Raw genomic sequence first — 12,687 nt, 5'->3', positions numbered from 1 at the left:
TTCAATTAAGCTCTTATTTGGCTGAGTTAGCTTATTTTCGGGATAAGTGCCTGAAAAGGGAAATAATATGAAATCAATCTAAAACGGTAAAGTAAGATAGATAAAGGTACTAGAATGCCTAAGCTTAAGGGGTTTAAATACGCACTTTTTAGCGGTCATCAATCTTCATTGGCAGAATAAAAATACTGGACCAGTACATTTGGGTTGAGATTAGGATTGACTTAATAAGCACCAATCTACCTGCATAAGATAGACTCCTAGAAGTCCAGTGATTGATCCTTGCTGTGATCTTGTCAAGAAGTGGCTGACAATCAGCTGCTTTGAGTCCGGATGAAATTATTGGCCCCCCAAGATGTTTAACTGGAAGTAAGCTAATCTCAACACCAAGGAATTCTGAGAACATGATTTGATGAGCTTGGTCAAAATTAGAGAAGAAGACTGAGCTTTTAGTGGGATTAATGGTGAGCCCCAGAGAGGGTTGAGAAGTGATTCAATGCACACATGAGGATGGAGATAGATGTGATATCACCATGGCAAAACATGATTAGGTCATCAGCAAATGATAGATGGGTGAGTCCAACCTTTTTACACCTCCAATGATACTTGAATCTGGGACATCTACCTACAAAACTCTTGATAATTCCCGAGAGTATTTCCATAGCTATAACAAACAATGAGGGGGATAAGGAATCCCCTTACCTCATACCGTTGACCCTATGAAAATAACTATGAAATTCTCCATTTATGGCTATTGTGAATGAGGGAGAGGTTATACAGGCCTGAATCCATTGAATTAACCTGGGGGGGAAGCCAAACACATGCAGTGCATCCAGTAAAAAATTCCACCCCACAGTGTCAAATGCTTTCCTTATATCAACCTTCCAAGCACACCTAGGGGCAAGGGATGAATTGTGGTACCCCTTCATAAGCTCTTGAGTGAGCAAAATTGAATCTGTTATCCTCCTACCTTGAACAAATGCAGTTTGTGATGGCTGTCTAATGGATGGGAGAGCAGGCTGCAGTTTTGTGGCAAGAAGCTTGACAATACACTTATACACCACATTACAACAACTTATGGGTCTGTAATCATTCATACAAGTGGGATTTTGACACTTAGGTACCAGTGAAATATAGGCTAAATTGGTTTCCTTCAGGAGCTTCCCATTTTGAAAAAACTCTCTCACTGCTTTTATGACCGACCTACCAACAATTGGCCATGCTTGATGGAAAAAATGGCTTCCAAAGCCATCAGGACCAGGTGCTTTGTCCTTATTAATGGCAAAAAAACACTGCTGAATTTCCATATCTGAAGGAATATCAACAAGGGACTGGTGTATGTGATCAGGGACCTTTTTTGTGATGAATGGCAGTAGTGCATCTCTTCCAAAGTGTGGTGGTGGATTCTCTCCAAGCAGGGATTTGAAATGTGTCAAAACTTCATTTTTAACCCCATCCTCAGTATCCACAGTGGCATCAGTTGAAGTGGTCAGGCTAATAATTTTCATTGCATTTGATCTTGATAAGAAAGACTTGTGGAAATAGGAGGTATTTGAGTCACCTAGATGAAGCCATTTAACCCTTGATTTCTGCCTCATAACACTCTCCTCAGCAAGAAGCAATCCAGTATACTCAATTGAGAGAGCCTTCTCCATCAATCTCAATTCTTCATCTTGTGGTGTCTTGTCCAGATCCACTTGACAGCAATGAAAGGCTTCCTTGACTCTTAGAATCTGTGATGGAAAATTGGAGAACCTTTCCCTGCAGGCATCCCTTAGAGGTTTCTTTAGGGACTTTAACTTCTGCACAACCTGAAACATAGAAGTACCTCTAATATACTTCCTCCATTCCCTGTCAACAATGGGAAGAAACATGGGATGAGAGCACCAAGCATTAAAAAACTTGAATGGAATGGCTCTGATAGGAATGACAGTGTTAATCTTAGCCAATATTGGACTGTGATCAGAGAGTCCAGGTGGGAGAAAAGAACATTCAGCATAAGGAAATACAGAGTGCCAAGTAGAATTAACTAAAGCCCTATCAATTTTCCTTGCAATGCATGCAGGACCCAGACTTTTATTGTTCCATGTGTAAAACAGCCCATTGAATCTGAGGTCCTCCAGTTCAGCCTCTAGTAGACAGTCTCTAAATTGGGCGATGGCTGGCAGCCATTTAGTAGAGCCCCTAAACCTTTCATTGGTGCTTGATATGGCTTTAAAGTCCCCCATAAGGAGCCATGGATCAGTAGCATATAGTGAGGAATGGGTGATGATATCCATCCAGAGGGAAGTTCTTGTAGCAGCTAAGTTTGAACCATAAATGAAAGTAATGAAAAACTTGGTGTGAGTACCAATTAGAGATACCTAACAGTGGATAGCTTGACAAGTAACATAATTGACAGTAAGATCAACCCTTCTAGGGTCCCAAAGCACCCAAATTCTCCCCAATGGTGAGTGAGAGTAGTTATGCGCAATTGACCAATTTGTAGCAATTCTCCTGTGGATACCAGCCATGTTGTGGACAGAAACCCTAGTCTCAATGATTGAGAGAACATCCAGCTTGAATTCAGTAATGAGACTCTTGAGCTCAAGCTGCTTAGAGAGGTCGTTGAGGCCCCTCACATTCCAAGCAATGACATTAATCATTTAAGATGAGGTTTAAGAGACCTCCTCAGATACCTCAAGCCAGAAGAACTTGCTGGTATCCTTCTTGGGACAAGCTTGCTATTAAAACTTTTGCTTCTCCTCAATACAACTTTACCTTTTCTGTTAGATGCATTTGCAGGTGGACTAATACAAAAAGAATCATCTGCACCACCTTCAGAATCACTGCCTACCTCTGTATCTGTCTCTGTATCATTGTCCTCATTGTCTCTGTATCATTGTACTCATTGTCTGCGTACCTATTGGAGCCAATAAGTCCATGTATTTGTAATTTTTCCTATGCATATTTCAATCGTGTGTTTAATTACTTGTTCTTCTCGTTCCACATGATTAATGGCTTAAGCTGTCTCCATCTTTTCCCTCTTTCCTCTCTCCTTCTTAATTTCCATCCAACCAAAGTCAGGTAGTGGAAATAATGGCAAATTTGAGTCTTGAACATGAATTCCAAAAATACTTTTCTTACTCGATCGGAGATTAATGCATTGGTCGGACAAGTGTTTGTTCTAGAAAGAACTACAACCCGTTGGGACCAGTGCATTAAACAGAAAGAACTACAACCCGTTGGGACCAGTGCACTAATCCGGAAATTTTGTGAATTTCAATTTTATAAATAAATATTAACAGAACTACAGACCCATAAAGGTAATGGGCCAGGAGAGAGGCTGGAATCATGACAGAAGAAATAAATTGAAATTCATGTCAGTTAGGTTGGAATCATGTCAGAATAAATAAATTCATGTCAGGAGAAATGAATTGGCCAAGTTGACCAATTGGTTGCAAATCCTCATGTATAATAGTGTTGTCTTTTTTTTAAAAAAAAAAAAAAAAAAAAATTTGCAAATCCACCAAAATTTTCTGCTCCGCGCCACCACAAACTGAAACACCTACATGCATTCTTTTGCGGGAAAATTTTGGACTTTTAAGATCTGTGGCTGAAATAAGAGTGATATATCTCAAACTCTGTGCATTGCCATTTTTTTTGGGTTTTGCAGCAACAATCCATGCTGGCTGTAACTTGGAGGATGAAGTTGGAGATAGGGGAGAGAGAGAGAAGATTAAACCAAGAAACTTGAAGAGTTGATTTGTGAATGAGAAGACCAAGACTTAAATTTATAAGAATTGTAATTTTTTTATTTTTCTTAAATTTACAAGAATTGTAATTTGCATGAATGTGTTCATCTAAAATTTTCTTTTGACGTGTATATATATATAAGTATTGGAGCCAATAAGGACTTGTATTTGTAATTTGCATCTTATCCCTTTTTCCTCTCTCCCTCTTAATTTTCATCTAACCATACGTAGTGGAATTAATGGCAAACTAGGGAGTCAAAATCTGGAATTCTAAAAATACTTTCCTCAAGTGGGGCAATTGTTTGACCTTGGTTTACTAGCTCGGAGTTTTGTAGATTAATACACTATTTGATGGGTTTTATAGATGTTCATGGTTTACGGTATGGGTTATGGTCGTGATCACAATGTAAGCTTCTTGGGCGGCTTCAAGTTGAACCCCCTAAATCTTAAAAACGCAACATTACCTCTCAATCTCTGAAATCTTTACTTTTGGCTCCCTTTCTTATTCTTTTTCTATTTTTGTTTCCGGTATATTGGTAAAGAAACACCCCAGACTACTGTAGCTGTACGTAATTAATCTGAAGGAAAAAGCAAAGAAACAACAGAAGAAAAGGAAGATTAAAACATGCTTCCTTGATGAAACAGAAACTATGAAGAAGGAGGGCGCCTGCTTCCTGGAAGAAAGGACCGGAGAGGTTCCATGTAGCTCCATATCTTTTTCTTTGAGGTGGTATATCCGGCACACCTAAAATTTCACTTCGTTGAAAGAACTGAAGAGATTCGATGTAGCTCTAATATTTTTGCTAACAACACTGTCATTGAACTTGACGGAGAGAAGTCAATCTAGCTACTCCTAATATAGTTAACAATGAGCTGGGTGACACTGAAAGAAGAAGTTTCAGAATTGAAAATTCAACTGTTTTTCTCCCACCAAATATCAAGCTGCGTATTATAACACCCATCCTCATTATATCTTACAAAAATTGTAATTATGATTTGAATCTAAACAAAGAGACTTTAAAAGGGGTGTGTTGACTTATTATTGTTCTTCAAATTTCTACAACATTAATACTGTAATTAACGAGAAGATTGGTTGGATGTCATGTCACTAGTTAGAAATTAATTCATGTGAGGAGAAATGAATTGGCCAAGTTTGACCGACTGAACAAAGAGATGACTTGGTTGCAAATCCTCATATAAAATGATGTTGTTTTGACAAAAAATAATAATAATAACAATAAAAAAAATAAACTTTAAAAAATCATAAAATAGAAAACACAAATGAAATAGACAAAACAAAAATTCAAATTTTTATTTGTTTCATCCAAAGCGTAGGATTATGTTCAAGAGTTGTAGAGATCTCATTATGATGATCAAAACAACACAAATATAGAACGTTTAAAATGTTCAAATGATTAAATACTCTCGTACTATGATAACATAACAAATTGGATCCGCAGAATTGAACCTTGGTGTAAAGTATTTATCAAGTTCCACTCTACCCATCAAAGTTTTCTATATTCCTTCAAATTTTAGTTAGAAAACTACAAATTTAATTTGAAGGGAGAATATGAATTCAACAATCCTTCAAAGAGCTAGAATATGAGTATTGACTCAAAATTTTAAGGTGCTTTGATTTATCAATGATTATAGAATCTTTATGGCAGAGATATCGCAGATTATCAATCTACAAACAAAAGAAAATGAAAGATAAAATAAATTGTATTTACTCATTGTAAAGTTCTTGTTCTTTACACAATTAACTTTTCCAAGGTTGCAGAAGTCTGCTTGCTGAATGTCCAAGATCGAGCATCGTACCCAAATCCTATGAGTTGGAAATGATATATTTTGATGTAAGAAAGACCTAATGTTTTGACCATGTAAACTTGATTCAATAGGGTGTCTTCCAAAGTATTTTGGTGGAGCATGTGATAATTAACATTTAGTAGGTGAGGTAAGATGTAAATTGTTTTAGGTCAAGAAAATTTTATGCAATTGATCTAAAAATATATATATTTTTTTAAAAAAAAAGAAGAAGAATGATTGTCGATAACAACTAATAAGAGAGGTAAAATGAAAAACTATATATTATTCTAATTTGGTTACAGAGCAACACAATTACACCATATAAAGATTGATCAAACCACAGAAAGATACAACTTGCTTAACATTCCCCCAAAAGAAAAAAAAAAAAAAAAAACTTACTTTGTGAATGACTTATATATATATATATAGATATATATATTCTGAAATTGAAGGGAATTGTATAGATATATATGGCCATTAGCTAGCCATCCAACGCGGCAGAGCAAGTAATGACACTAACAATTGCAATAACTCCGTCGAATGCTCTCTTGATCAAGCTATAAGAAGGCTTTTCATCAGTATCCCTGATAACCCCGAAGTCGTATGAAAATTTCAGCGTTCCCTGTTTAACTTTTGAACCTCTACTCACATGGTATTCCACATAGGGTTTAGGCGCTCTATCTCTGAGATCCTTCAGCGGCACATCAACCTGACCGATACATCGGTCACCAAAAAACCGCCGTTTCCAGTATAACTTGATGACAACCCTGGAGCAATAATGTTGGACATCGGAGTCATCTATGGGCCATATGGCGTTGAAATTCAGAGTAGGGTTGGTCCCGTTCTCCGTGTCCACCGGAGTTTGCTTCTCCGCCCCACCACAGATTGAAACACCTGCATAAACTTTCGTCGTCGAAAATTTTCGACCTTTAAGATCTGTAGCTGAAATTAGAGTGATCTTAAAATCGGTGCAGACCCATTTCGTCTTGGGTTTGGAGCAACAACCCATGCCTCCTGTGAGTTAAAGGATATGAACTTAGAGAGAGAAGATTAAACCAAAAAACTCGAAGAGTTGATTTGTGAATGAGAAGATCAAGACTTCAATTTATAAGAATTGTAATTTGGCGGAAGCATTCTCCTCCTTTCCTCCCTCCCTCCTCTTAATTTCCATCCAACTAGAGGTAGTGGAATTAATGGCAAATTGACAAACTTTTCTCTTTATAATTTGCATGAATGTTTTTCTAGAATTTTCTTTTGAAGTATATATACGTATTAGAGCTAATAAGTTCCTGTATTTGTAATTTTTTTGTACATATTTTTCAAGCGCGTGTTTACTCGTTCTTCTTGTTCTACATGAATTGTATGGCGGAAGCATTCTCCTTCTTTAGCACTCCATCCCTCTTAATTTCCATCCAACCAGAGGTAGTGGAATTAATGGCAAATTAACATATTTTTCTCTTTATAATTTTGTAGATTAATGTAGTGTTCGGACAAGTGTGGTTCTAGAAAGAACTACTATAATTAAGCAGTTGTGAAAAAGGAGTATTATAAAACGGCACACGTAAGTAACGCGTTAATTTTATTCAAAATTGATATAGTCCCGAGCCATGAAAAAGCTGTGAACATTTTTATGTAGTTTCATACATCTACATGGAAATGTCTTTAAAAATGAGCTGAGTGACAATGAAAGGAGTGAAAGCTTTAGAATTGAATTTTCAACCGATGAGAATTTAAAATTAAAGAGATGACCATTGGGAAGAGCACATAGTAGGGGAATTCATCAGGGGGGACCTAAGTGAAATGTGAAATTACCTTTCAAAAAAAAAAAAAAACTATGTGAAATTTATATACAAAGCATTAGAGACTCTATATAATTTGAGCCCCAAGACAAAAATATAAAAGTTACTTATAATATATTGATGTCAAATAATATTTAATAATATATACATGATATTGGTTGAGAGAAACAGAGTGAAAAAAATAAAGATAAATGGGTCAAGTCGGGTCTTAATTTCAAGCTTAACTACTGCCTACTAATTAAAAATATGCCTGCATGAATGGAGGCAGTGTCATATAAAATGAGGAATAACAAAGTATAAAAATGCATATAAAATGAGGAATAACAATAATACTAGGAAACTTGAAAACAACATATAGAAATGCATATAAAATGAGGAATAAAAGGAAACACAAAAGAACTAGTAGATCTAAAATGAGGAATAACTAGTAAATGTAAAATTCGATGAAGCCCAAAAGAATTAACCTCTGATCTGAAATTTAGTGAAGCACAAAAAGGAGATCAGTTCATGAAAACACAAAAAATGAGTAACAAACACTAACAAATAGTAAATGTAAAATTTCCACAGAAGGAGATCAGAACCCACAAAATGAGGACCAACACTAATAATTAGTGCACACAAGAGGAGAAAAAAGAACCTGGGTAGTGGAGCTGGTGAGATCTATAATGGCACCACTGATTTGAGTGAGTTTGCGAAATATACTAGCATTAGGTTTTTTTTTTTACAGGGCAATGTGTGTGTATATATATATATATGTTTGGGATCAAAATCCCTCTCCAGTCCACTTATTTCACACGTTTTCTCATGCAAATTGCAATGACCCACACTAGTCCACTATTTTTAAAAGAATTAATACGATATAACCTTTAAATTATTTTCTTTTTTAAATTACAAGATCTATAATGAGAGAAAAATTTCTTTACACATTTTATACAGAATATTTCGTCATCAATTAATTGTAAAAATATTTTATTTGAGTGAGTCATATCACTACACAATAATATTTAATAAATTAATAATACCATGTCATCAGTACTAATCAATTAAAGAATTAACACCATTACATTTTGAGTTTAAAATAAAAAATAAATAACTTTTATTCTTTTACTCTCACCCGGTGTTATAATATTATAATAAATATATTTTACTAATTTATCATATTAATTTATATTTTTGATATATATATCTATACAATTACATTACCGTTCCCACTAAAATTATTAAAAAATTACATTAGACTCCCTTATATAATTTCTGACTAAGTCCCCTTTCTACATGAAAACTAGTCCTTTAAATCTTTAATTTGTCATTTATTACTTTGAGTAGTGTTTTTTTTTCGTTTTTTTGAAAGTTAATGAGTCTGTCATTTGCTAGTTGTAGTACTTTTCAGTGGTTGTGTGGAATAATGGAAGGTTAATATCGGCAATGAAAGAAAACGTCATTGTGCTGACAAACCAATTATGACGTTATTGGGCTAACGTCACGCTCCCCAGTTACCAAAACCATCGAACTTTAAGCAATTATTTGTTTCAAGTTTCAACAATGGTGCACCGCATGTTGTGCTGCAATAGCGTTGGGCTAGACCTTCCGACAATATAATAATAATAACATTGGGCTGGGCCCAATTGCTCTTTAAATGTACCTAAATGCATGTTGTTTTAGCCATATGGACTGCCTTAGTGCTGCAGCTACATCCAACATTTGTTTCTACTTATACTGTACATTTTTTTATTTTTTTAGTATTATTTTTTTTTCATAATTAGAGTTTATATAAATAAATGATTAAAATATTTACAGGCAGAAATACGGCATACCCTCGGAACAATACTGGAAATGTAAAAAAACAATGTATCAATAAAAGAACAAAATCCATTACCAAATAGAAATCACAAGCTTACAAAACATTTTGAATAGAAACATTATAAATATCTAGAACTTCAAACAAAATTTGTCCCAATGAGTCCTAGACATATGGCCATGCAATATTCTATTTCTCACTTGCCAAATCACCCATAGAGCAGCAATAAATATGGTGTGCAGCAATTTACTGGTCTGTTGTAAAAACCAGTTCAGCAAACTGTCAACTGTGGTAATAATAGAGAAATGCATCCTCCATTCAAAAACATCATCCAGCCACATCATTCAGAACTTCCTTAAAAATTGACACTCCCAAATACATGATCTCTAGTGTCAATAACTCGAAGACAGAGAGAACATCTTGGAGCCAAATATACATTCCTTCCCTGCAAATTATACATGGTTGGCAGCCTGTCTTGAAATAAAAATACCCCATGGACAGACCATCGAGGTCTAGCCTTTCCCCAACAAATTTTGTACCAATTCAAAAGTGCCTCCATCTTTCAATTACCCAAATATCTTTAAATTAGGTAGTTGTAAATCTGGTTGGCAGCCTGTCTTGAAATAAAAATACCCCATGGACAGACCATGGAGGTCTAACCTCTGAATGAATAATTCTACAGCATTGCCAAGCTATTTTGAAAGCAAAAGTGCCTCCATCCCAAGTAAATCTGTCTGGTCTAGCATGTATAGGCTGTGAATGTAAAAAATCTCTGATAGGCCTGAAAAAATGATCTTGCAGAATATCAAATTTCCAATTTCCATTATCTACAAGACTAAACAGTGGAGAATGCCAAGTAAACCTCAGCCTTCGAACCATTCTATGACCAAACTTCTGTAACAAAGTTTCCCCCTCACACCAAGGATCTGTTAACACTGAAAAGATGCCCAGCACCAACAGAAAAGTTGACTTTATTCTGAATTATGTCTCTAAGATTAATAAAAAATTTTCCACAGAATTGAGTGAGTGATCTTAGCAACTGCATTCCAAAAAGTGGAGCTTGAAGTATATCTAGTTTGAAACCAATTATGGAACCCACAGACTGTCCTTGCTTAACATACATCAAAAAAAAAAAAAAAGTGTTCAATAAAAAAATTAGGGTAATAACTAATAAAGTCATTTATCTTGTATAGTAATCCTCCAATCAATCCTCCCTCTTCTTGTAATTTCAAAAAAGTAATTTTCGAAATAAATGGGCTTGAATGAAATTATCATGTCATAGTTTAGATACCTAAATTATCCTTATTTTATTAAAATAGTAAAATAAAAAAAATAATTTGTAATATGTATACAAATTATAATGAAGTTTTTAATTAATTTAGACATTGTAAATTACTATTTATTTCATTCATATATATATATATATATGAAACCAAATTAATTTTGAATAAACTTAATAGTGAGTTCGTTCCTATGTACCCATGAATTATTTATTTATTTATTTTTATTTTTTTATAGGAAGTATAGGTAAAATAATTACAAAGTGGGCTCTCCACAGGCCCGAGACCAAAACAATGAGGAACTGGCCTATGTCCCAGACAAACAAAGACCGAGAGAGCCTACAAAAGAACCTAAGGCCCCATAAGGAATTAACCAGGCCTAACCCAAAAAACTCAAATCCCATTTTTTATCTTCCAAAAGGCCCGAACTGAAAGAGACAACAAACAAATCTAAGGCTCAATAAGGAGTTAACCCAAACCAAAAACCCAAACTCTATTATTCTTTCCAATAGGCCCGGATTGAAACTGAAAAGAAGCCCAACTATAACGGGTTGGCAACCCTAGGAGTGGCAAAATTTAACACGATCCGCTAATACAACTCGAACACCACACGATTTAAGTGGGTTTGAGTTTGGGTTTACGTTAAAAGAGTTCAAGTCAACACGATTAACCCGTTTAATTAATCGTGTCGCGTTTGGGTTAAGGGATTTAACCCGTTTAATTATATGTCTCAAACACATTTCTATTTGGATTCTATGATAATTATTTAAACGTGTGTCTTATAATTTACTATTTTGTGGACTAGATACTATTTAGTAATAATTTGGTTTGATTAAAACATATATTTTTCTAGTATTTAATGTTAAATAGAGAGTATTATTAATAATCTAAATAATATAATATCTCATTTTAGTAAATGGGTCATTAATATGTGTAACAGCTAAATATTGAAAAAGAGTAAAAAGTTACTCAAACACACTAGGACAATTCAAAGCCAATCAATTAGAGGAAAGACAACTAATAAGAGACGGAAAACCAAAACTATATAGTATTATTTTGAATAAGTTACAGAAATCACGCAACTACACGATATAAAATAAATAAATATACAGTATTACTTCTTACTTTTTAATTTTTATGGCGTTTTATGATGGAGAAATTAGATGATACATAGTATATAATTGTAGAAATTAGATAAAAGTGGTGAGTTAAGTACAAATATGTATATGTATATATATATATATATATATATATATATATATATGAAAAAAGTTATGTTTGGAAGCTAATGAGTGTTTTAAAAGTAAAATTGAATAAAAAATTTGTTCAAAATTTGGAGTTGGAATTGAAATGATAGAGATTGTCGATCCAATGCTCCTAATTCCATAACTATCACATAGGAAGTCCAAAACTATACAGGGTAAAGTGCATAAAAACCCCTTGAATTTTTAGTCAATTGCTCAAAATTTCCCTGAATTAATTATTATCTCTTTGAACTATGATAAAGTTGCGGTTAAGGACATCAGGTGAGGTCTCCAGCACCGGAAAAATAGGATTACAATATTACCCTTTAGTGGAACTACGCCGTATTGGTAGGTGTCAAACAAATCTTAACCATCCAATAAAATTGTGACAGCACACCTTATCTACCTCATCCTTATCACCAAACCACCACTCATTTCAGCGCGCCAAACACGGCCTTACACACAAGGCTTTCTTTTTCTCTACGCTCTAGTTTTTCCACCGCTGATGACATTGTCGACCAAAAAGGTTTTGCCTTGGGTCTGTATGATGCTCATCAAAAAGGTTTGTTTGTGGTTCACTAGAATGAGACTTCACTGGTTTGCTCGCAGTGCCGACGATCATTGAGTTTGAGGTTGGCTTTCACCAGTTTCACTGCTGTTGATTCTTAAAGCTTCTCGATCATCGGCGTCAACGGTAATGGAGTTTGAGGTTGGGCTCTCACCGGTTTTAATGGAAAAACTTTCATTTTGATTAGAGTGGCCGAAAACAGTTCCAATCTTATCCCCTTTGGCGGGCACAGTTAAGTGTGATTACCAAAAAAATAATCCATTAACACCATCTGCATCCCCACACCGGTGACCTAAAAGAGAGAATCCATCAACACCGGTGACCAAAAATAAAGAATTCATCAACACCATCCCATGCCGCATTGGTGACCCAAAAAAGAATCCATCGAAGCTACCATCTTACTTTATTGGGGCCAAATTAGTAAACACTAATCCTTAATCTATACCTCCAATTTATCTGTA

At 34.9% G+C, this 12,687-nt stretch overlaps 1 protein-coding gene across 1 annotated transcript; it reads right to left on the bottom strand.

Annotated features, from left to right (window-relative positions):
* Nucleotides 1-6,018: 6,018 nt before the first annotated feature.
* On the bottom strand, nucleotides 6,019-6,546 carry LOC132272949 (protein SRC2 homolog). The gene has a single exon (XM_059774009.1). The coding sequence runs from the start codon at nucleotides 6,544-6,546 to the stop codon at nucleotides 6,019-6,021; it is 528 nt and encodes a 175-aa protein (XP_059629992.1).
* Between the last annotated feature and the right edge of the window lie 6,141 nt (nucleotides 6,547-12,687).

This window comes from Cornus florida, unplaced genomic scaffold (genome assembly GCF_030987335.1).
Source record: "Cornus florida cultivar Cherokee Brave unplaced genomic scaffold, ASM3098733v1 CherokeeBrave_3.0.0_Hap2_Chr09, whole genome shotgun sequence".
Taxonomy (NCBI): Eukaryota; Viridiplantae; Streptophyta; class Magnoliopsida; order Cornales; family Cornaceae; genus Cornus; species Cornus florida.
The sequence above is the reverse complement of the archived record's forward strand: the minus strand, read 5'-3'. Positions and strand labels throughout refer to the sequence as shown.